Below are 24,988 nucleotides of genomic sequence, written 5' to 3'. Positions count from 1 at the left end.
AGCTTAGCTCATATGAAAGTTCAAAGATGCAGATTATGTCAACTGAAAACAGCTGCTTCACACAAGATCAAATATGCTCAATGAAGAAAACTTCCACAGTTTTAGAAACCAGCTAAAGCAACACACTTGCTGAAATCTGTACAGCTTGACATGGAAATAACCCCCACTGAATATAGTAGGACTCACTTTCAAGTAAACATGCATAGGACTACACTGCACATTAATACATATAATTGTGCTTCAATTTATAAAACTTCAGCTACCCTCAACTCAACTCCACCTCTGCAAAGTAACAACACAGAAAACAGAGCTACCTGAAGCAGTCTTCAAAACATCTGGTCATATAATCCCAGAGAAAATCAGTGTTTAAGGACGTGATCAACAGATTAACTGTTTTAACAATCTCAGATGCATTCTTGTTTTTCTTGATTGCACTAAAACAGAAAAAGTCAGGGAAGTCTAGTAGCCAAATAGGAAAAACATATTTTTGAACAGTTAGACATAATGTTCTTAGGACAAAATATTTGATTCATATTTCAAAAACACTTTTTAAAAGAAGAGCTTCTCAAATCTTTCATCTGAGAATTAATTTATCTTAAGCTGTACTAGTGTTGAAGTTTGGAATTGAGGGCAGGGACAGAAACTGCCTGAACAAGTCTTGAAACCCAAAACCCATTAGAAGTGGAGCCAAATATCATCTGAAATTTAGGTCCAGCTCAAAGTAGGCTAGGATTAGTTCTGCTCTCTTGGACATAGCCATCCTCTCAGTCAGGCTATTTAAACAAAAAGAGAACTAAAGCATACCTTGGAAGGACATTGTCACTTTGACTGTAGCTAAGTTTAAGATCAGAACCCAGGATATCCTTACAGTAAGAATAAAATGCTCTGATCACTTCAAGAAACAAGTCACCAACAACTGGTGGCCCTGCAACAAAAGGAAAAAAAAATTCAATCATGAATATAACTAGTTGTAAAATTTTAGTGCAGAATACAAGGACAGAGCATATAAACCCAACCTCTTATTAGCACCTCAGTATAACATGTAGAACTTTTTCCACTGGTGAGATTTAGAATTCATACCCCAGAACCTCTTGGCTGTTAGCCAAGATCTTGCTACTGCATTCAGGATGCATTACTCATGTTTATATTATGTTTGCCATTGTTACTTCATAGAATGGGAGATGGTCTCAAATGATAATTCAGTTGTGCCTCTTGCCTGTAAGGCCTCATACTAATAAATGGCATGCGTAGGCATGCCCTTGCTACAACTCAGAATTTTGCTTTAAGTATTCATTAGGAAGTGCTATACTTCAGAAGTCTTGCTGTAATTGCCTAGAAATATCTGTATTTTCCTGTCACTGCACTCTTTCATGTTATACAGTATAGATTTAGAAACATACTCATGATCTATATATCATGATCAATATAACAAAAGTTATAAATTTGCTGACATCCAGAGTTCAGCACAGAAGCAGCTGGAAATTATTTCCCTTCCTTCTCAACACAAAAAAGCTCTCACTGCAACGGAGATTTGAAGAGTTACAGAATGGATAAGTGCCCTTCTCCATACATATAGTATTAAACAAGACAATTGCTACAGTCTGAGAATTTGTAAGGGAAAATGAACTAAGCAAAAAAAAAGTCTGGGCTACAACATACAGTATGTTCACTTGAATTAAAATAGCTCTAGGCCAGGGGTCTCCAAACGTTTTGGCCAGAGGGCCGCATGAAATATCTGGGGCAGTGCTGAGGGCCGGAAAAAATTTAAATATAAAATTTAAATAAATAGAGATGGAACAGATGAATGAATAAATGAATGAGTGGGTTCATTCACTCAGACTCTCCGGCCCTCAGAACACCCTCCAGATGCAATCAGAGTACAGCTCTGGTCATGCTCAGTCAAGTGGGCCAGAGGCTTTCAGGGGACAAAAGGCAGGCTGTGGGCTGGATAGAAGCTCGCTGCTGGCCGCATCTGGCCCCCCGGGCTGGGGTTTGGAGACCCCTGCTCTAGGTAATACTGACACTGCTGTGTAGTTCCCCAAAAGCAGATTACAAATCTCATTCCAGGTTTATAAATTAATGAATTGTTATGCAGACAATATTCTGCAACTAGAATGTTGCACTTACATACAAAATACTATGATTTTTCTAAGATGAAAAATAAAAAGCTTTCAAGACATTAGCAGTTTGCTTTTAACCACTTCTTCCCCTTATTACACGTGTGGCCTCTGGGAACCAAGTGCCTCGGGAACTAAGTGCCAGGTAAGGCACGAGAGTTTAGCATCTGGGTGAGGAGAAGGCAAGGAGACTTCTGAGTTTTGGAGAAGGAGAGGAGGAGGAGCAGGAGGAGCAGGAGGTAAGTGTACTCATTCTAACGCTTTGTCTTTCTAACTCCCTGTCTTCTAACCTTAACCTTACCTTTAAATCAACCTTAAATCAAAATTGAAAGTTAGCACCTAAGGGAGGTACATAGGTCTACTCTGAGCAGGAGCAGAGTCCTACTCGTGAGTAAGAGCAGAGTCCTACTTGTGAGTAAGAGCCCAAGGGTCAGGCATTTAAATCAAAGTTGAAAGTTAGCTGCACCTAAGGTAGCACCTAATCGAAGGAAGGGAGGAGGATAAAGTGGAAAGCAGGTTTTTCTACTTGTTTAAATTAAACCTATACTTAACCCAGGTTAAACTTAATCTAAGTTAGAACATAACCTAAACAGGTCAGTAAATTGGGACACAGGATCTAGAGAGCAATAAATAATTAAACAAACCCAAATAAAAACTAGCTTGAGGTTACAAAAACAGTCCAGCCTAAGAGAACAGAACTAGGAGGGAAAGAACCTAGGTAGGGCCAATTCCCAACCCATTAAGAGCCCCATTAGGCTAATCCAAGCAGTCCATTCAGGAGCCTGCAGAGTAGGTCACACCCATCAGCAGCTGTTTGCCTTCCTGAGCTTTTGTAAACTCACCTGGGAAGGCCAGCCCCCTTTCAATCAGGAAGGAAGGAGGGAGGAGGAGCCAGCCAGGAGTATAAAGCTAGGCGGGCCATCGCGTGAGGCTCTCTGCAGATGCGTGTGGCCTCTGGGAACTAAGTGCCAGGTAAGGCACGAGAGTTTAGCATCTGGGCGAGTTCAGCAGCAGGGCGAGGAGGCCAGGGCCCCATACACTGCCCTTCCTCTTCCCTTGAGAAAAGGGCTGCTATCCAGTGTACGGTTTTTAAAAGGACCCCTAAATAAAACAACAACAACAACAACAAAGCTATGCAGTCAGACAGCCAGCAGCAGGGTGGGGGCTATCCAGTGTTCTGCATCGAGTGCCACATGTATGATTATATGCCTCTGGGGCATAAGTCATGGGTGTGTCCTCGGTGCAAGGAGCTCCAGGGTCTCAGGGAACGCGTCCGCTCCCTTGAAGCCTTGGTGGCCGACCTGGAGAAGCGCAGGCAGCCAGAGGAGGACCGTGGGGAGACTTCCGGGGACGATCAGGCTTCGTCCCAACCTCAGGCGTGCACCTCCTCGGTTGCCCGAGTGGGAAGTCTCGGGACTGGAGGACGTCATCCTGGAGAGGAGGGAAACAATCCCCTAGGGGGGATCCCTTCTCCAGGGGATGGGCCCGTATCCGAGCGCACTCGGGATACTCCTCAGCGGGAGGGGGGTTGGGGGCTTCTTGTAGTGGGGGATTCAATTATTAGAAACATAGAGAGGGGGGTTTGCGACGGATGTGAGGACCGCATGGTGACTTGCCTGCCTGGTGCGAAGGTTGCGGACATCACTTCTTGTCTAGACAGGCTAGTAGACAGTGCTGGGGGAGAGGCAGCGGCTGTGGTGCATGTCGGCACCAACGACGTGGGCAAGTGTAGCTGGGAGGTCCTGGAGGCCAAATTTAGGCTTTTAGGCAGGAAGCTGAAAGCCAGGACCTCAAAGGTAGCGTTCTCTGAAGTGCTACCTGTTCCACGCGCAGGGCCAGCTAGGCAGGCGGAGATCAGGGGTCTCAATGCGTGGATGAGACAGTGGAGTAGGGAGGAGGGGTTTAGATTCGTTAGGCACTGGGGAACTTTTTGGGACAAGCGGGGCCTGTACAAGAGGGACGGGCTCCACTTGAACCAGAATGGAACCAGACTGCTGGCGCATAACATTAAAAAGGTGGCAGAGCAGCTTTTAAACTGATCCCTGGGGGAAGGCCGACAGGAGCCGAGGGGCATCCGGTTCGGGACTCCTCATCCCTATGGGACAAGGATGGGGAGGTTAGAGAACAACAAGACAAAGGCAGGGTAGGAGAAGAAATTGGGAAAGGTAGGGTGATGGGATGTGATAGACGGTTTGGCACAATGAGAGGATGCGGGGACAAAGGAGCGAATAAGCAGCCCATCCTGGGGCATTCCGTGTATAAATGCTTTTATGCGAATGCCCGAAGTCTACGAGCAAAGGTGGGAGAGCTGGAAGGTCTGGTGACAAGGGAAAATATTGACATAGTGGGCATAACGGAAACCTGGTGGAATGCGGAGAATCAGTGGGATACCGCAATCCCGGGCTATAAACTCTACAGGAGGGACAGGCAGGGGCGTGTTGGAGGTGGGGTGGCCCTTTATGTTAAGGAAGGGATAGAATCCAGCAAAGTAGAGATTGAAGGTGGGTCCGACTCCACCGTAGAATCTCTGTGGGTTAAATTACCAGGCTTGTGCAGCGATGTAATACTGGGGGCGTGCTATCGTCCTCCAGACCAGAAATCTGATGGGGACCTTGAAATGAGGAAACAGATCAGGGAGGTGACAAGGAGGGACAGGGTTGTAATCATGGGGGACTTCAATTATCCTCATATTGACTGGGTCAATTTGTGTTCTGGTCACGATAAGGAAACCGGATTTCTTGACGTGCTAAATGACTGTGGCTTAGATCAGCTAGTCACGGAGCCCACCAGAGGACAGATGACTCTGGATTTAATATTGTGCGGTACGCAGGACCTGGTTAGAGATGTAAACATTACTGAGACATTGGGGAACAGTGATCATGCTGCCATCCGTTTTGACGTGCACGTTGGGGGAAGAATACCAGGCAAATCTCTAACAAAAACCCTTGACTTCCGACGGGAGGACTTCCCTCAAATGAGGAGGCTGGTTAGAAGGAGGTTGAAAGGGAGGGTAAAAAGAGTCCAATCTCTCCAGAGTGCATGGAGGCTGCTTAAAACAGTAATAGAGGCCCAGCAGAGGTGTATACCGCAAAGAAAGAAGGGTTCCACTAAATCCAGGAGGGTGCCCGCATGGCTAACCAGCCAAGTTAGAGAGGCTGTGAAGGGCAAGGAAGCTTCCTTCTGTAAATGGAAGTCTTGCCCTAATGAGGAGAATAAAAAGGAACATAAACTGTGGCAAAAGAAATGTAAGAAGGTGATACTGGAGGCCAAGCGAGACTATGAGGAACGCATGGCCAGCAACATTAAGGGGAATAATAAAAGCTTCTTCAAATATGTTAGAAGCAGGAAACCCGCCAGAGAAGCGGTTGGCCCTCTGGATGGTGAGGGAGGGAAAAGGGAGATAAAAGGAGACTTAGAGATGGCAGAGAAATTAAATGAGTTCTTTGCATCTGTCTTCACGGCAGAAGACCTCGGGCAGATACCGCTGCCCGAACGGCCCCTCCTGACCGAGGAGTTAAGTCAGATAGAGGTTAAAAGAGAAGATGTTTCAGACCTCATTGATAAATTAAAGATCAATAAGTCACCGGGCCCTGATGGCATCCACCCAAGGGTTATTAAGGAATTGAAGAATGAAGTTGCAGACCTCTTGACTAAGGTATGCAACTTGTCCCTCAAAACGGCCATGGTGCCAGAAGATTGGAGGATAGCAAATGTCACGCCTATTTTTAAAAAGGGAAAGAGGGGGGACCCGGGAAACTATAGGCCGGTCAGCCTAACATCCATACCGGGTAAGATGGTGGAATGCCTCATCAAAGATAGGATCTCAAAACACATAGACGAACAGGCCTTGCTGAGGGAGAGTCAGCATGGCTTCTGTAAGGGTAAGTCTTGCCTCATGAACCTTTTAGAATTCTTTGAAAAGGTCAACAGGCATGTGGATGTGGGAGAACCCGTGGACAGTATATATCTGGACTTTCAGAAGGCGTTTGACACGGTCCCTCACCAAAGACTACTGAAAAAACTCCACAGTCAGGGAATTAGAGGACAGGTCCTCTCGTGGATTGAGAACTGGTTGGAGGCCAGGAAGCAGAGAGTGGGTGTCAATGGGCAATTTTCACAATGGAGAGAGGTGAAAAGCGGTGTGCCCCAAGGATCTGTCCTGGGACCGGTGCTTTTCAACCTCTTCATAAATGACCTGGAGACAGGGTTGAGCAGTGAATTGGCTAAGTTTGCAGACGACACCAAACTTTTCCGAGTGGTAAAGACCAGAAGTGATTGTGAGGAGCTCCAGAAGGATCTCTCCAGACTGGCAGAATGGGCAGCAAAATTGCAGATGCGCTTCAGTGTCAGTAAGTGTAAAGTCATGCACATTGGGGCAAAAAATCAAAACTTTAGATATAGGCTGATGGGTTCTGAGCTGTCTGTGACAGATCAGGAGAGAGATCTTGGGGTGGCGGTGGACAGGTCGATGAAAGTGTCGACCCAATGTGCGGCAGCAGTGAAGAAGGCCAATTCTATGCTTGGGATCATTAGGAAGGGTATTGAGAACAAAACGGCTAGTATTATAATGCCGTTGTACAAATCTATGGTAAGGCCACACCTGGAGTATTGTGTCCAGTTCTGGTCGCCGCATCTCAAAAAAGACATAGTGGAAATGGAAAAGGTGCAAAAGAGAGCGACTAAGATGATTACGGGGCTGGGGCACCTTCCTTATGAGGAAAGGCTATGGCGTTTGGGCCTCTTCAGCCTAGAAAAGAGACACTTGAGGGGGGACATACAAAATTATGCAGGGAATGGACAGAGTGGATAGGGAGATGCTCTTTACACTCTCACATAATACCAGAACCAGGGGACATCCACTCAAATTGAGTGTTGGGCGGGTTAGGACAGACAAAAGAAAATATTTCTTTACTCAGCGTGTGGTCGGTCTGTGGAACTCCTTGCCACAGGATGTGGTGCTGGCGTCTAGCCTAGATGCCTTTAAAAGGGGATTGGACAAGTTTCTGGAGGAAAAATCCATTATGGGGTACAAGCCATGATGTGTATGCGCAACCTCCTGATTTTAGAAATGGGTTAATTCAGAATGCCAGATGCAAGGGAGGGCACCAGGATGAGGTCTCTTGTTATCTGGTGTGCTCCCTGGGGCATATGGTGGGCCGCTGTGAGATACAGGAAGCTGGACTAGATGGGCCTATGGCCTGATCCAGTGGGGCTGTTCTTATGTTCTTATGATGAGGAACAAGCAGGATTATAAGCACCTTTATAACACCTTAGAGTCAAGCCACAAAAGACACTAGGTAGTGCAAGATCAGCTTTACAGTTCTTCCAAATATTTAAGGAGACTCACAAGGGATAACCTCAAGAAATACCCAAGGAGTAAAAGTCTTCTAGACATTCAGGACATAAACCATATAGGCAAGTGCAGAATTTTTCTGGCACCAGATAGAGCTAGGGCCATAAAGTCAACAAAGGCAAAGAGGAAACTGTTCAGCAGTAAAGTGTGCCCCGGGCAGAATGCCTTATTTTATTGAGATTGAGAAAGATAAGGGATGAAGCCCTGTTATTTATTGTCAAACAAGGAAAAGATTTGGTTTTTGTTTTGCTTATTCTCATAATCAGTTTGATCCTCAAAAAGCCCAAGTGTAAATCTTTTCCTGTACACTCAAGTGTGAAGCAGAATCTCTAGGAAAACATGAGCTCTGGGCTCAGTCTAATTTGCGCATGTCTGGACTGGATCAGAAAGCAGTGTCATAAATTCTTCTGGCCTGTCAGATTCAATGTATGGTACACCTGCACTGCTAAGTGACAAAAATCAAAGGGAATATTCCACAGACTTTTAGCTTCTCATGGGATCCTCCCCCTGCCTTGCTTCAGTGCTTCTTCCCTTTTTAATTGATAGCTCTCTTTTCAGGACAAGGTGTTCACCAGGCCAGCAAAAATATCTTGACTTTGCTAGACTGCTGGGAGGGTTTCTATAGAGTTTCATCATGCAATGACAAAGCTTGAAAAACTTACATCATTGCTAATTATGTCACAAACTTAATGAAACTATGTGTCAGAAAGCCAGAAGGTATAATGTATACAGCATAGTTCTCCTAGTCTGTAAATCACCATCAATATATAGTTTCGGCGCTTGCCTTTTCAAAAAACCCCCTCCCTGCTCTCCCAACTCTAAAGGGCTTTTTACAATCAAATTAATGGGCAAGATAGTGCAAAAAAATTAAGACTTGCAATTTTCAATTTAAATAAATATTCAAAATACAGAGCACAAAAGTGTTTCTGTCTGGACAGTTCACTGTACAGTGGGCTCTCCTCATCCACAAGCTTAATATCTATAGATTTGAGTATCCGAAGATGCTGAGCCTTGGCAGGAGAGCTTCAGAACACCTACTGAGCACAACCAGTAGGCACATCGGTTCACACTGCCAACTTCTGGTCATGTCTGAGAGGCCTTCTGAGGAAGCCAGGAGGCTGCACACAATCTCCAAAGAGCTGGGTGCAGCCCCCAGGTAAAATAATTGCAGTGCCACTCTGGTCCGCCCCCCCCCCCATTGATTTCATTATCCATAGAATGTGGCAGTGTTCTCAAACTGTGGGTTGGAACCCACTAAGTGGGTTGTGAGCCAATTTCTGGGGGTCCTCATTCATTTCAGTATTTTATTTTTAATATATTAGACTTGATGCTACCATGGCATGTGACTGCATTTGGGGAAGTGTTACAGACCTGTACTTTTAACAAGCTTCTATGTATATATTGTTTTAACAATGATAGTAAATGGAACTTAGTCTTGGGTAAGTGTGGGTAGGATAGCAGCCTAGGGTTGTTAAAAACGTTCCTGCTTGATTATGTCATTTTCTTACATGACATCACTTCCGGTGGACCCTGACAGATTCTCATTCTAAAAAGTGGATCCTGGTGCTAAATGTGTGAGAACCACTGAATACAGTGTTCATGGGTGATCCTGGAAAGGATGCCCCACAGATACTGAGCGGTACATTCCTAAGACATCTGAATTTCACTACACTGAAGCCCAGTATATTTTTGTATTAGTTCTGTCTAGAGATACTTCTCTTACCTATTTCAGGTTTGTCAAGTAGGCTTATGAGAATGCGGAATGGTTTCAAATATGCATGATACTGTTCTTCCAAGTCAGATTCTGCAATGTTTTGATGTAGTATTTCAATCAAGCCCTATTAGGACATCAAAATATTGATATTGGAAGCAAAAATAGCATTAGTATCAGTTCATCCTGTATTATTAATAACCTACAGTTATAAAACACAGAGAAATATTAAGTAGAAAGGAAAAGGATGGTGACCTCTAAGACCGTGTTCAGACTGAAACAAAGACAATCTAATATTATTGTTGTCTTATAGCTGCAGGGAGCAAATGTTGTGCCCTGTTGTGGGTCACCATCAACTGAGTTTCAGAAGAAGGCAAAACCTGCAATAGGGTGATCCACCAAAATCTTGAAAGTTATAGCAATACATGCTGAGCCGTTAAGAAAGAATTTGTTGCAATGCTGGCTGCAGTGTTTACAAAGCAGTATATATACCTACCTCAACTAAAAGATCCTTTGAATATTTTCCAAAAAAATAAAGAGCATGGTCTTCTGGAGACATTGAAATAGATGCATCTGGTATAAAAGTACCTCCTTTGATATCAGAACCTAAAAATGAACATGATAAACACTTGAAATACGAAATTTTAAAAAATGAATCTTATCAATGTAAAATTGAAAGATGCAGCTGATAACTGGATAGAGAAGTGTCAGGATGGACAAAGTTGCTCTAGCTTTGTCCATCGTGACACACCTCTATCCCAGGGGTGCCAAACTTGTTTCATACAGAGGGCTGAAGTCAGCATTCATGGTGCCTGCTGAGGACTGAAAGTGACATCATTAAGTAGGAAGTGACATCATTAGGGAGATGATGACCAGAAATAAGCAATTTGTTCTCACATAGAAACTGATTAGATGCAAATGACAAGAGAAAATGTGCAAATCTTCTTAACATTTTCAAGATATGACAGAGACCAATTATCACACTGGGAGAGACCAATTATAATGGGGGCTGGATAAATTGCTTCTAGGGACTGTATTCAGCCCATGGGCCTTATGTTTGACATCCCTGCTCTATCCCATTATCAGTTGCATTCAATATGGAATCTGAGAGTTTTCCTCCATTAGACAACAGAACCCATATAAACGTAAGCATGATAGTACCTATGGGCGCAATCCTACCCTGCGCTGGAACAGGCAAGCCAAGAGGCACATTTCTATACATTTGGAGAAAAACACCATACATTCATCTTGTACAATGGCACACCCTCCTACCTTACATAGGAATGATATGTAAGAAGAGATAATGTCAACCACAGGCCTTATTCTCATTGCCAAGGGCTGTTTGGTGAAATCCAAGGATTTCATCCTAACAGGTTGTACAATTTGCCTCAGGTCAGGTTAACCTTATTTAATTATCCAGTTTATTTGTAGCTTCACAAAATGATTCATAATACTGTGGTCATAAGATTTAATCTGATAAATAAATGCTCCATGATTGTTCCAACAGAATACCTGTGCAGGCAGGCTTTCCCATTCATATCAAGCTCTGCACCACAAGCATACAAAGATGTCATACTCCGTCACTTCAGTAACAGAGAAAGTCATTACACACATAGAAATTCAAAGCAGGCATACAGTTGAGACATCTCTCTACATGAGTTGCTTAAGGCAGTTCATATATGACACATGATTTTCTAAGATAACTACTTATAACACCTTGACAAAAATTTGTAGAGGTGCTAACCCATTCTGTAACAGGTTATTTCTCAAGACAGTCCACCCCAGATTAGCAAATTAAATATCACAACTTAATATGGTTGGCATTAAAATTTAACACCACAATGAGGCAAAGAAGTGAAATACATAAAATGTAATATAATTTTATAATTTTAAAATCATATTTCAAGAGTGGGCATTCAGGTCCACTCAACTGCAACAGCAAGAATTGCACAACTATAATATTTATAGTACCTAGTAACCATGCATATAACCTTCTGTTTAATGACATATCTCTTCTTAAGAGTGTCTGGACAGCTGCTGAGAGAAGATGGACTATATCAGACCTAGTCAGTGGTATAGTACTCTCACTGGGATCCTAAACAAAGAATAGAAACCCGTCAGCTATACACAAAACTTCTTTTAAAGATAACAGCAGCAGAAAGTGCCAAAACAAATAAAAATGGGAAACAATAGTAGTGGCATGAAATCACTAGCAACCTTAAAACAGACTTTAAAGCTGTAATGCTTTCAAATGTGACAGAATCATAATAAAAAGTATTTATCTGTTCTGGTGATGTCTGTATATTATCCAAAGATCAATCTCCAAGTGCCATTAATATGCTGTTTACTTCTGGCTCTCTTTCTTTCACAGGAAGTGCAAGTACTACTTTTGGTTTTCCCAGATGTGCCATTTGCCATCTTTCCACTCATTCTTGGTCTACTCAGTATTAAAATGAGTTGCGTGTAAGTGTAGCAATATGCTGTTTCAGAGGCTAGGAGTGAGCAGCTTGAATAATCCCCATTTTGTTCCCTTCCTCGTTATTATTTAATCCAGAATACATACATAGCTATCTGTGCATAGATTTAGAACCAGGGTGGTTTTGTTCTAAAACATCCTAGACTTGAAGGGATACAAAGGCTAGAACTAGGAAACACACACGCCATGATAAAATGCAACAAGAAATACTGATGTAATTAATACAAAAGGAAGAAGTGCTGTCAGTGCTAATTAGATCAAGTGCAAAATAACTGGTTTCATAATTATGTTTAATTGAAGAGCATTCATTATCACTTGAGGCCAAGAGCACATGTGCTCCCAAAGCACATTAAAGCGCCTGCATTCACTAATGAGAGTAACATTAGGTTATAGGCTGGTGGCCAATATAATCACACAATGGATGGGATGGAGTTGTGCCCAATAGGTTCCCATGTGAAATTTCAGGGAATAGGTTTTGCTCAGTCTCAGTTTTGAATTATTAATTATTATTAACAGTATTTATATACCGCTTTTCAACTAAAAGTTCACAAAGCGGTTTACAGAGAAAAATCAAATAACTAATGGCTCCCTGTCCCAAAAGGGCTCACAATCTAAAAAGATGCAAAAGAATACCAGCAGACAGCCACTAGAACAGACACTGCTGGGGGGTGAATTATTAATAATGGAATAATTATCATGGAATTATCATGGATAATAATGGAATTATCAATAATGGAATTATTGTTCCATTTAGGGTCAGAAAGCATTTCCCACCCCCACCCCAGCCAACGACACTGGGTTTTGTGTTTCCCCTACAGAGTGTGGCTTGGATGCATCAAGTCAGTGAGCAAACAGCACCAGATGTCCTTTGATTTGCAACACCCTATGGTTGGGCTGCATAAATAGATCTGTGATGAAGGAGTTGGTGAGAGGATGAACATGCTACTTTTGGGACCAGGAGGTGAACTACATATGCTTCCTTCCAACTCTTCAAACATATTCTAGGAATGTAGAATTCATGCCTATTGCTTTTCTCACTGACATCTATGACAGAACTCCGACTGCCAGCTTAAACTACCTCACAGGGTTGTTGTGAGGACAAAAGGGGAGAAGGAACAATGCACATTACCCTGAGCTCCTTGGAGGAAAATAAATACAAGTGAAAGATAAAGTAAAACAATCAAACTACTGTAACAGCAAAAATTGGTGTAGACGGGAAGGAGTGGGTTTTCAGGGATTCTTCAGTGATTGAAAATTAACTGTCTTGGAAAAAGTTAATCCTCAGGTTTTAAGATTCACATCTTCCTGCAGTAATATTCTTGTAACAGCGCTGTTGGATGTCTTGTGGTGTGGGGTACACACAACAACAATCTCAAGCATTCATTTGGCAATGCAGCAAGACTTTTGGTTGGATTACATCTGCTTACCAAAGATGAGTAAAATGGGAAAAAGAAGAGAACCACCTCCAAAGTGTTTCTTTGTACAAGAACATTTGAATCCAGCATTGACACACAAAAAGCTCTGATCTGTAACAAGAGGAAAATTGCAGATTTGCATTTCATAGTAGAAAGTTTTCTCTTCCATTAAAAATGCACAATACCAAGCAGTTCTGTATTGTTACAAACACCCTCTTTCCCCAAACACATGTCCATCTTGGTTTCAGAGTCAGGCAGGCCTCCGGGAAGTGAAAAGGGATGAGATTTTTCTGGCTCCCAAGGAAAGGCCCCTCTATGGTTGATTAAATCTGGGTGCTTGAGGTCTGACAAAGGATAGCTAGCAAGAACAAGTCCTGCCTGAATGTTAAATTGAATTACAATTGCCCAACTGGGTAGTTCCTTTTCAGACTCTAGGCCAAGAAGTCCTTCCACCTGAGATACCACACCCTGCTACATTATTGTTCAGTAGAAACTTCCCATCAAGCTCTTTTGTGTCCTCCTGGAAAACCCAATCAAGGTCAAGAAGCTACAAGAAGTCCTTCTACCTGAGATAACACACCCTGCCACACCATTGTTCAGTAGAAACTTCCTGGATGGGCCATCAATCAAGGCCAAGAAGCCAAAAATGCATCACTCAAGAAGCTCTCTAAACTCCTTAGTCCTGCAGATAGTCCTTTGTTTCCTTTGTGAAAAGTCCTATAACTTCCCTGCTCTAGAAGCAGATTAGACACAGAGCAAGAAGGAGGCAGTCAAGACAAGATACAAAACCCAAGAAGAGAGAGTTTTGTTTACTCCAGAGGCAGTGGAGGAGTACAGCCTGGCATTTCACTTTGGAAGAACCTGGGAACTTTGCAGCCCTGCCTTGCTGTTCAAAAAGGACTTCACACTCAAGCAAGCCCGCAGACTAGGATAGGTGATTCTCCCCCTTTTTGATCTCTCTTTCTCTCACTCTCTTCCCCCAAAAGATTATTTCTTTAATAAACTCTTTATCTTCTTTGAAAAGCTCTGTCTTGTGGTTACCGTTAGCCTAATTTTGAGGCACTTTGAGATTGGCTGAACTGCTCATCCATGTCAACGATCCCAAATCTTGTCACACTGCTAGATTTGACCTCTTGCTTGCTAATGTCCCCAATTTTAGCTATGTGCACATGACACTTGTAGGTCACACATGTACATGTGAAGGAGCAGTGTTGGGAACAGTATTATGTATAAACTTGTGGTTCATTAACTAGAGTTAGAACAAGTCATGATATCTTGATTGCACAAGAACCACAAGCATGAAGTAATCCTGCCACCCCCAGAGCCTATTCTACAATGGTGAACTCTTTCATATATGCAGGGCTCATATGTGGGTTCATTCTACTGTAATTGATAATAAAAATGGGGCTACAAGAATACAACTAGCAGGATGGATTCATTTCTGTTACCCCTCTTCACAGGGGATTTTAGTTATGCTAGCGTGCAAATGCACTTATTCATTCTACCAAACTGAAATCTGTAAAGAAGTAGATAAGCCAAGCAATACAAAACCATCATGACAGCTAACATCAACGCACAAGTTAAAAGCCTGGTCAGCAATAAAAGTCATAGATGAAAATTCCTCAGAGCCAGGAGAAACAGGAGTATTGATTGAAAATATTTAAGGGCAGCAGTGCAAAGGCAAAGCATTCCAGAGGCACGATGCCCTCACTGAAAATGCACTGTCTCTGGTTGCCACAAACAGTGGGCCAGAGAGCAGGGTCTAAGAAGATGAACTAAGGGTCTGGGTAGGCTCATATGAGCCAAAGTGGTTCTTTGTATAGCCATTGCAGATACAGCTAAGCAGTTTCACAGTTTAGCCCCCTCCCCCCACAAATTTCATACAAGTCTCCACTATTTCCTTTTTGACCAATATCAAGTCAGACAAATATAAGGGTGAAAATACAACATCTGAAGATGGCTATATTGCTTTCATAAGTATTATTAACCTGCCATTTGTCCATTTTTTAATCATTTATTTACAAACACACAAAGACCACCACATTAACAGCTGTATAACCTACCGTGAGCTTAGTATCAGTCCCCAGCATGTACTTCTGCTTTTTTCCAGATAATTCTCTGTTGATATGACTGACAACAAAGAGTGACGCAGGTAACCTAATAGAAGGACAAACTAGGACGCTTCCCCACAGCGCTGAAAAAAATACTTCTTTACCAATTACTAGTGACAACTTCCCAAGCAAAGCATCTGTTCTGTTGAAGAAGGAAATGAAGTTTAAATATTAAATTCTATTAAATAAATGTTCAAGTAGCTGTTTCATGGCAATGCTTCTGAAAATGCTTAACACTGACAGTTTCTGCTAAAATGAAATACTGGTGTTGCCTTGGTATCCGTGAGGGATTAGTTCCCAGACACACACACCCCCCCCGCCCCGATACCAAAAAACTACATATAAAAATCTGCAGTTTCGCATCCTTTAAGGCTTCCGAAGACAAACAGATGTGCTCTTGTTGCCTCTGGAGCCTCTTCTGAGGCCCTTTTTTTAAGAAGGTCACTTCTGGTTTTGCGTGAAAACCGGAAGTGACATTTTAAAGCCTTATAAGGCCTATGGAGAGCTGAAGAAGCCCTCCCAGAGGCCTTAGAAGGTCTTCTTAGGCCTGTGGAGGCAGCACATGGTCTCCATGGAAGCTCTGGAGGCAAATGGAACACAGCTCCGGTCACCTCCGGAAGCTTCAGGTTTGGCCTAATTCTGGCATTAAAGGGATGCAGAATAGAAGGGATGTAGAATTTTGCAAGCTGAGCACCCCAATTAGGAAGGCGCTCTTTCAGTTTACTGCGTCAGATGGAAAATTATCATGCCTCATAAAAATGCTTGAAAATAGCCTACGATAACAATGGGGGGAGGATCAATTAGTTAGCAATAAACTGAAGTTAGATTGTATGGTAATCAGTTGAGAAATTGTTGGAAGTGAGGATTCTCAATACAAATTAGCATGTTAACATGTCATGTTATTTCTTCTAAGACAAAAGATGCCTACCTGTCATAGATTTCTGAACCTTCTTCCAGTCCAGGTAGAAGTCCAATTATGAAGGCTTGAAGACTTGGCAGGAGGGATTTCTGAAGGGGGAGAAAATATTTCTCGTACAGACCAAGAAGTACAGGCCTCACTGACATGGCTGCATTTGCCAGCAAAGGAAACAAGCCGGAGCTGAAAAGAGACAGAAAATTTTTTTTTTAACTTGATAACAAAGAATGAGCTAAAACAAAATAAGATTGGACTACGTTTCTTTTCAATATAACAGCTTACCTGTACAGAAATAAATCCTTTGCAAGCCATTTGGTCCCAATAATCTTAAATATTATTTCATAGGTCTCCAAGGCTTTTAAATGCACTCCGCTAGGCAAAGCTGGATGTAAACACTGAGACAGCCTCTTGCTAATAATAAGGCGTCTTGGTAAAAGGGAATATTTCAGATTACTTTGAAGAGCCTGTAAGACAATGGGGTGGTGGATTCAATTAGTCAGCAAACAAACTGAAGTTAGGCTATACTGTAATCATATACTTAACCTTGGAGAATCTCTAGAGTCATTCTGGAGATCTGACACAAAGACTGTGGAAAAGCAGTACTGTATTATACATATAGTCAAAGATGTATGCGTATTTGTTATAACATACACACACCCAAATCTGACTGTTGATTGCCAAACAAAATTAGAATGTTTTCCAGCCTTTACAGGAAGAATTCAGGTTCAAACATTTATGCTCTACTGAACATCTTGCCAGATTTTTTTTTTAAGTAGATTGAGGAAGCAACAGTATTGCTACCACTGCACTAACCATTAAATAGTACAATCTGAATTGTGTGGTATTGGCAACGAAAAGAGAACTGTTAGAGCATTGAGCCAGTAGCAAACTGTGACTGGGGTACACTGTGCAGAAAGGTCCTTCTTGCCTCCTCACACAAAGTATCAATTTAGCAGGTAACAATCTGTACCATGTAATACCTCACTTACAACAAATATTTTCAGCAGTAATTACACAAGCATGTTCTCAATGCAACTATTTCAAATTGTGTTTTAGAAAATTAGATGTATACATGGCTCAACAGCCAAATTCTCCGGTGATACAAAGGCAGTTAAATGTATAATCTCCACTATCCTGCTGGTATTTTAGCTCATCACCAGATTTAATTACAGCCAACTACAATCTTGCCTGGAGCATGCGGGGCACCTTTAACACCCGGAAGATCAGCGTGTGTTCACACAGCTACAGCAGGAAAAATAATAAGACAGCAAACCAAATCTACTGAAAATACAGGTGGGGCCTTGGTATCCAGGAGGGATCTGTTCTCAGTCCCGCCCCCCGCCCCCCACGGATACAGAAAACCATGGTTTTTGGCCACTTTAAACCCTCCGAAGGCAACCAGAGCTCTGGTCTGGATGCATGCGGCCAGAAAACCCTCTGGAGCATAACTCCAGTCACCTCTGGAGGGTTCAAATTGGGCCAAATCTGGCTCAGTGCTGGTCAGGGGACCTGTGTCGAGCCAAATCTGCAGACATAAAATTCGCGGATAAACAGGCTCTACCTGTATAGCAAACACATGCACACCTGAAACAAAATGGAAAAAAACTACACATTATTTAAGCAGAGGAATTCCAAGCTGTTTTGCATAAACATAACAAGCGCATGCAATAATCTCCTGCCCACTGCATTTATGTATTGCAAATACGGATGTTCTGGGTAAACAGAGCACATGTCAGTGCCCAACTCAGAAGAAAGCTATTTATTTCTCCAGGGTTTTCCTTTCGTGTTGTCTTTGTTGCTGCCTTATAATTTTACAGTAGATTTAACTGTAAAAGCAAACACCATACTAGGTACTACACAACATGAGAACTTTCTTTTTAATGCAAACTCTAAATGACATCTCCCTCCATTGTACTGTATTTACCCATATGCAAACATAATCATAACATGATTAATCAGCTGAAACTTTTAAAATTCATTGATTAGATATATTCTCCCAATCCCCCCTCCTCCTCTCCTTCACCCATCTTCCCTGGCTCATTCCTCCCTCCCTCTATGGTCTTCCCAGTCACCCTCCCATCAACCATAATAAGCAATATAACATGATTCACAGTTCATTACACCCAAATGTTCCTGGTACTTAGGTCAACTCCAGTAAGTTATGATCCAAAATAATTCCAAGCAACATCAGACAGACTTCAGTCTAACAGGAAAAGGCAGAAACACCCAGTAGTTAATGCAGTAATATTATGTCACAGACTCTCTTCTTCATTTCCAGCCAATGTACTATATCTGAATCATAATTATTGCACAAATAAGTTAGTTGCAACAGATTGGAAGAAGCAAATGGATATAAGCTAGTCAGAAACATGCAGTATTACAAACACGGTGTTTATCATTCAGCCTACACACACCCCAAGTCAAACACTACCACAGCCTTGTGTCAACAACAGCCTTGGAAAACTCTGTTAATTTGGTAGTATTGTTGGAGGAAGATGGCAGAAATTACTGAGTTTTACTATCAGTTCTACACAAAACTAAAGAAGCTACAGAAGTCCTAAATGGTGGCAATAATTATCAGCAACAAAGCAGCACTTTCAGAGTACAGACACTCCCCTGTATTTGCAGGGAATATGTTCCCACTGCTGATACCAGTGAACCCTAAAGATGGCGAACCCTAAACTTACAGTGGCACTGCAAGGCATTCTGGGGCATGACACTAAAAAGAAGCAATTCACAAATTCCCGTCCATTATGTAAATGACTTTCACATACCTGTGATTCACAAGTTTCCCCCATTGGGAAATGACATCAGGCCAAATCCTATCCAATTTTCCAGTGCCAATGCAGCCATGCCGAAGGGGTGTGCACTGCATCCTGTAGTGTGGGGGCAGTCATGGAGGCCTCCTCAAGGTAAGGAATTGTTTTTCCTTTATTTTGGGGCTGCATTGCAGCTGCATGTGTTCTGGAATGTTGGATAGGATTGGGCCCTTACCTGTCTCTATCTCCTGTGTCTTTGTCTTCTGTGCTGGCTGCTTCTTGTTACGGTCATATTGATTGCAGCTTTCTAACCCGCTTCCTATTAGCATCACACAGGGCAAGCACTAACAGAAAATGGGTTGGAGGTCTGCAATCAACACAACCCTAACAGGAAATACACAGCCCAGGAGACAAAGACACAGGAAACAGCAATAGGAGGTTGCAAACAGACACAGGTAAGTCATTTGCCAATGGGGGAACCTTTGTGAACCACAGATAAGTGAAATGGTGGACACAGGTTAATAAATGGATACTGTAAAAATACTGTAGTTAATAAGTGGGCTATTCAAAGCAACTCATTTGGGTCATGCTGTGCTCACTTGTGCTGAATAGTTGCAAAAAGGTGACCATTTTAACAGCACCATCTTTAGCATGTTGACTTAGAAGTCCCATTGTGTTTAATGATGCCTACTCCAAGGAATATATGTGTAGGACTGCACCCCAAGGACCCAATCCTAACCAACTTTCCATCACTGATGCAGCCACAATGCAGCCCTGATATAAGGGGACAAACATTCCCTTACCTTGAGGAGGCCTCTGTGACTGCCTCCTAACATGGTGCAGTGCATGCCCCATTGGCATGGCTGCATCAATGCTGAAAAGCTGGATAAGATTGGGCCCCAACAGTGCAATGTTAAAACCCACTTTCCAGCACCAACATAAGGGCAATGCAGCTCCTAGGTAAGGAAACAAACATTCCCTTACTTTGAAGAGGCCTCCACGAGTGCCTCCCCAACTGCAGGATGCAGCACATGTCCCATTGGCACAGCTGGAAGTGCATTAGGATTTGGGTCTAAGTTAGTTAACTAAATTTATCTGGTATTGTTATCCAGTAAAATGTGTAACTTTGTCTCACATCTACAGCATGTGCACACCAGGTCTCATGGAAAACTAGTGTGGCCCACAGACACAAGTGCAGCCCTAACCAGCCACACCAAGCAATATGATAGGACCTCAGATTGATTTTGGACACCACAATGACACAGTTCCAATAGTAAGTAACCAATCTTTCCAATTACTGTAATACTCACTTAAATAACAGCAACACTGTTTAACTTACTTGTTTTAAATCTGACACATTCAACCTGAATAATCCATTGCTCCCTCAGTTTGGCTATAATGGGGAAAATAGTGCTTTGTTCAAAAGCAAAAGTGAATGCTTTCAATCCCATTCTCTTCCATGCACAGAACAAAAAGCCCAGTACATGAATGAGCTCATTCATGCAAGCTCATTTACAAACAAACTAACAATGATGGTTAAATGATGATTGTTTAAACTGCTTGAGCCAAAGCCAAATATTTTCAACAAGCAAATTCATTCAGGAGTTCCAAATGTTGAGATTTTGACAGCTGATTATCAAGCACTTGGTAAAATCCACCATCTGTTGCCAATATCCATGTAAGAAAGGAATGCAAAGGAGAGCATGCAGTACTGACTGTATCTTGGGATCTATCACTGTTTTATTACACTTCTTGGATTCTGGGTTCAGTTCTGTACTTCACATTTAACAAAAGCTTTTGTCTGACTGATCTGAAGTCCTGTAGTTTCCTTTTTCCTGGTTATGATCCCACTCTTCCCTCATCATTATTAAAATTAGTCCCATTATGTCTGGAACCTGTTCATCTAAATATATTAGTTTTTCATGCTAATCTTTTTTAAACAGAAACCAAGACTGGTTAATTCACAACACTTCTCCAAAGGTTTCCTCACTTCCAGAACTATGAAAAAACTTGATCCAGTTTGCTAAGATGTGGTGGGGAGGGTGACTATGACACAAATGTGCACGTATTACAGAAGGTTTTTGCATTGTTGATAAGGGGAAGCTCAAATATGGGAAACACACAAAGGTCTGTTCAAGGATAGTGAAAGACAAGACTGAAATGAAATGTGGCAAGAGTGCTGGTCTGAACACAGCCTAAGAAGATTACAATAATAATCACGTGCAGTTGCTGTAACAGAAAGTCTGAGGTTTGTAAATGTAATTCCTAGTCCTGTGGTGCTGTACATTTCACAAGCTCTCTCTCAGAATAAGCTACTTCAAGTAGTAAATCAAAAGTCTATAAACCTTATTGAAACAGAATGACAGTAGCTGTTAATTTAAACGCAAGAGGATAGACCTCTATGCATTTGTGTACCTGAAGGATCCTCAGATTTGTGGAATCCATTCTTCTCACAAGCCATAAGAAGATGGCCTGATCAAAAGTAAATTTTTATTTTCAGATTTAACGAGTTCTTCGTAAATCTACAAATACTCTTTATTGCTTTCTAGAGTTAAAAAATGTAAAAATCCTTAAAAACACACACACACACACATACACACACGAAAACAAGTTTTAAAAAATCCTTTGTTGGTCTCTGAACCTGAACATCACCCCAAGTATTTCAAAAGATACCTTTCACCAGACCAAAATAATCAACATTTGAATAATTTCTGAAAGAGCTCATGTGTACTATATATTCTTAAAGACAGTAACTATCCAAATGTATAGTATTTCAAATACAGAATGAATGATCAGAAGAAATGTTTTACAGTTTCACCAAGGCATGATTAAAGCTTGCTTTTTAAGAGGTCAAGCTATTTATTATTGAATCCTCTAACCAAAAAGGTGAAGCTGAAATGATAATTTTACATTTCAAAAACATGAAAGATAATTCCTCTTAGTGTGTGCCCTGTATTTCTGCTTTCTACTTCTCCGTTCTTGACTAACTTTAGGAAGTTAACACACAACACTGGGCAGAAGGGTTGGTAATGTTCTTTCAGTTAAGTGTAAGATCAGTGTATTGCTGGTTATTCTGCAAGACTGACATATTAATAAAGGATCATTAGATGAAGATTAAAGCTATAGATTCATTCTCATGTGTCTTCTCCTGAATCAAGCCCTTTTTAAGACTGGTTATTAAAATGTCAATAATGATTCACAAATTCTGTCCTTCCAGTCAATCATTGTTCAATCTTCAAGACAGTCATCTTTACTACCTTAGAACTGGCAACAAAATGGAATAATATAGTCCTAGCCAAACACCAAACATCACACACAGAAAGCTACATGAGAAAAGAGAAAATGGCCAAACCACCATTATTTTTTCAGAAATAATCTCTATACAAAGTACCTTACATCAACTGAGTTTGTTTTGTTTAAATAGCATTTGTATTACAATACTATCCAGAACCTGCTCACCAATAGCCTATAATTAAGTCCAAGCCATAAACATTTCTAAAAGCTGTTACTGTGTACTGTAATATCTTGCATTTGTAAATAGAGTGTTTAAAAACTGGAGCACTGTACCTTGTTGAGTTTACCTAGCGAAGATATAAGATCAGCCCATTCACTTGAAGATTCAAAATTCCTCAAAGCTTTGTCAACTGCTGAGGAATAATTTCGGTATCTATAGTCACCAAGCAACTCTTGCTCTTCGGGATCCATTTTAGATTTTCATAGCCAAAGCCCTCTGGGAAGCTAGAAGAAACACACTCCGATAAAAATCTGAAGAACATTTAACATACTGAACACATTCTTTGCCAAATTAGTAAGCAAATATTCCTAATGAGAAGTAAATCCAAAGTCAACATTAAGAAACAAGTTAACCCTTCACACAGGGCGTTGGAAAACACTGTAGTCAGCTCTACAAAGAAGCTGCAATACCAGAGTTTGGAGGCCATAATCAATACTGAAAATGCTTTGAAATTGTGAAAACCATGCACTATTTTATACGGAATAATTTTATACGGAACTATTTTATACGGAATGTTATAGGCAGTATAGAAAATGCACTCCATTGTTTTACTGAAAAAACCCTTGACTTCCGACGGGCAGACTTCCCCCAAATGAGGAGGCTGGTTAGAAGGAGATTGAAAGGGAGGGTAAAAAGAGTCCAATCTCTCCAGAGTGCATGGAGGCTGCTTAAAACAACAGTAATAGAGGCCCAGCAGAGGTGTATACCGCAAAGAAAGAAGGGTTCCACTAAATCCAGGAGGGTGCCCGCATGGCTAACCAGCCAAGTTAGAGAGGCTGTGAAGGGCAAGGAAGCTTCCTTCCGTAAATGGAAGTCTTGCCCTAATGAGGAGAATAAAAAGGAACATAAACTGTGGCAAAAGAAATGTAAGAAGGTGATACTGGAGGCCAAGCGAGACTATGAGGAACGCATGGCCAGCAACATTAAGGGGAATAATAAAAGCTTCTTCAAATATGTTAGAAGCAGGAAACCCGCCAGAGAAGCGGTTGGCCCTCTGGATGGTGAGGGAGGGAAAGGGGAGATAAAAGGAGACTTAGAGATGGCAGAGAAATTAAATGAGTTCTTTGCATCTGTCTTCACGGCAGAAGACCTTGGGCAGATACCGCTGCCCGAACAGCCCCTCCTGACCAAGGAGTTAAGTCAGATAGAGGTTAAAAGAGAAGATGTTTCAGACCTCATTGATAAATTAAAGATCAATAAGTCACTGGGCCCTGATGGCATCCACCCAAGAGTTATTAAGGAATTGAAGAATGAAGTTGCAGACCTCTTGACTAAGGTATGCAACTTGTCCCTCAAAACGGCCATGGTGCCAGAAGATTGGAGGATAGCAAATGTCACGCCTATTTTTAAAAAGGGAAAGAGGGGGGACCCGGGAAACTATAGGCCGGTCAGCCTAACATCCATACCGGGTAAGATGGTGGAATGCCTCATCAAAGATAGGATCTCAAAACACATAGACGAACAGGCCTTGCTGAGGGAGAGTCAGCATGGCTTCTGTAAGGGTAAGTCTTGCCTCATGAACCTTATAGAATTCTTTGAAAAGGTCAACAGGCATGCGGATGCGGGAGAACCCGTGGACATTATATATCTGGACTTTCAGAAGGCGTTTGACATGGTCCCTCACCAAAGACTACTGAAAAAACTCCACAGTCAGGGAATTAGAGGACAGGTCCTCTCCTGGATTGAGAACTGGTTGGAGGCCAGGAAGCAGAGAGTGGGTGTCAATGGGCAATTTTCACAATGGAGAGAGGTGAAAAGCGGTGTGCCCCAAGGATCTGTCCTGGGACCGGTGCTTTTCAACCTCTTCATAAATGACCTGGAGACAGGGTTGAGCAGTGAAGTGGCTAAGTTTGCAGACGACACCAAACTTTTCCGAGTGGTGAAGACCAGAAGTGATTGTGAGGAGCTCCAGAAGGATCTCTCCAGACTGGCAGAATGGGCAGCAAATTGCAGATGCGCTTCAGTGTCAGTAAGTGTAAAGTCATGCACATTGGGGCAAAAAATCAAAACTTTAGATATAGGCTGATGGGTTCTGAGCTGTCTGTGACAGATCAGGAGAGAGATCTTGGGGTGGTGGTGGACAGGTCGATGAAAGTGTCGACCCAATGTGCGGCGGCAGTGAAGAAGGCCAATTCTATGCTTGGGATCACTAGGAAGGGTATTGAGAACAAAACGGCTAGTATTATAATGCCGTTGTACAAATCGATGGTAAGGCCACACCTGGAGTATTGTGTCCAGTTCTGGTCGCTGAATCTCAAAAAAGACATAGTGGAAATGGAAAAAGTGCAAAAGAGAGCGACTAAGATGATTACGGGGCTGGGGCACCTTCCTTATGAGGAAAGGCTACGGCGTTTGGGCCTCTTCAGCCTAGAAAAGAGACGCCTGAGGGGGGACATGATTGAGACATACAAAATTATGCAGGGGATGGACAGAGTGGATAGGGAGATGCTCTTTACACTCTCACATAATACCAGAACCAGGGGACATCCACTCAAATTGAGTGTTGGGCGGGTTAGGACAGACAAAAGAAAATATTTCTTTACTCAGCGTATGGTCGGTCTGTGGAACTCCTTGCCACAGGATGTGGTGATGGCGTCTAGCCCAGACGCCTTTAAA

The 24,988-nt window shown here is 42.1% G+C and overlaps 1 protein-coding gene across 3 annotated transcripts in view; it reads right to left on the bottom strand.

The window, feature by feature from the left end:
- Positions 1 to 24,988, bottom strand: part of DOP1B (DOP1 leucine zipper like protein B) — a 78,792-nt gene that overhangs the window by 45,260 nt on the left and 8,544 nt on the right. For all 3 annotated transcript variants that reach the window (XM_066618902.1, XM_066618901.1, XM_066618903.1), the window contains exons 2-11: positions 22,426 to 22,596; positions 16,382 to 16,563; positions 16,112 to 16,282; positions 15,136 to 15,325; positions 13,085 to 13,183; positions 11,153 to 11,276; positions 9,678 to 9,787; positions 9,194 to 9,308; positions 805 to 925; positions 315 to 434 (exon numbers count right to left, since the gene is read on the bottom strand). In XM_066618902.1, the coding sequence (XP_066474999.1) occupies positions 315 to 434; positions 805 to 925; positions 9,194 to 9,308; positions 9,678 to 9,787; positions 11,153 to 11,276; positions 13,085 to 13,183; positions 15,136 to 15,325; positions 16,112 to 16,282; positions 16,382 to 16,563; positions 22,426 to 22,563 (1,370 nt within the window). In that variant the 5' untranslated portion in view covers positions 22,564 to 22,596. The remainder of the gene's footprint in view (positions 1 to 314; positions 435 to 804; positions 926 to 9,193; positions 9,309 to 9,677; positions 9,788 to 11,152; positions 11,277 to 13,084; positions 13,184 to 15,135; positions 15,326 to 16,111; positions 16,283 to 16,381; positions 16,564 to 22,425; positions 22,597 to 24,988) is intronic.

Source organism: Tiliqua scincoides, chromosome 3, assembly GCF_035046505.1.
Source record: "Tiliqua scincoides isolate rTilSci1 chromosome 3, rTilSci1.hap2, whole genome shotgun sequence".
Taxonomy (NCBI): Eukaryota; Metazoa; Chordata; class Lepidosauria; order Squamata; family Scincidae; genus Tiliqua; species Tiliqua scincoides.
Note: the sequence above shows the minus strand (reverse complement) of the source record. Positions and strands in the feature narration are given on the sequence as shown.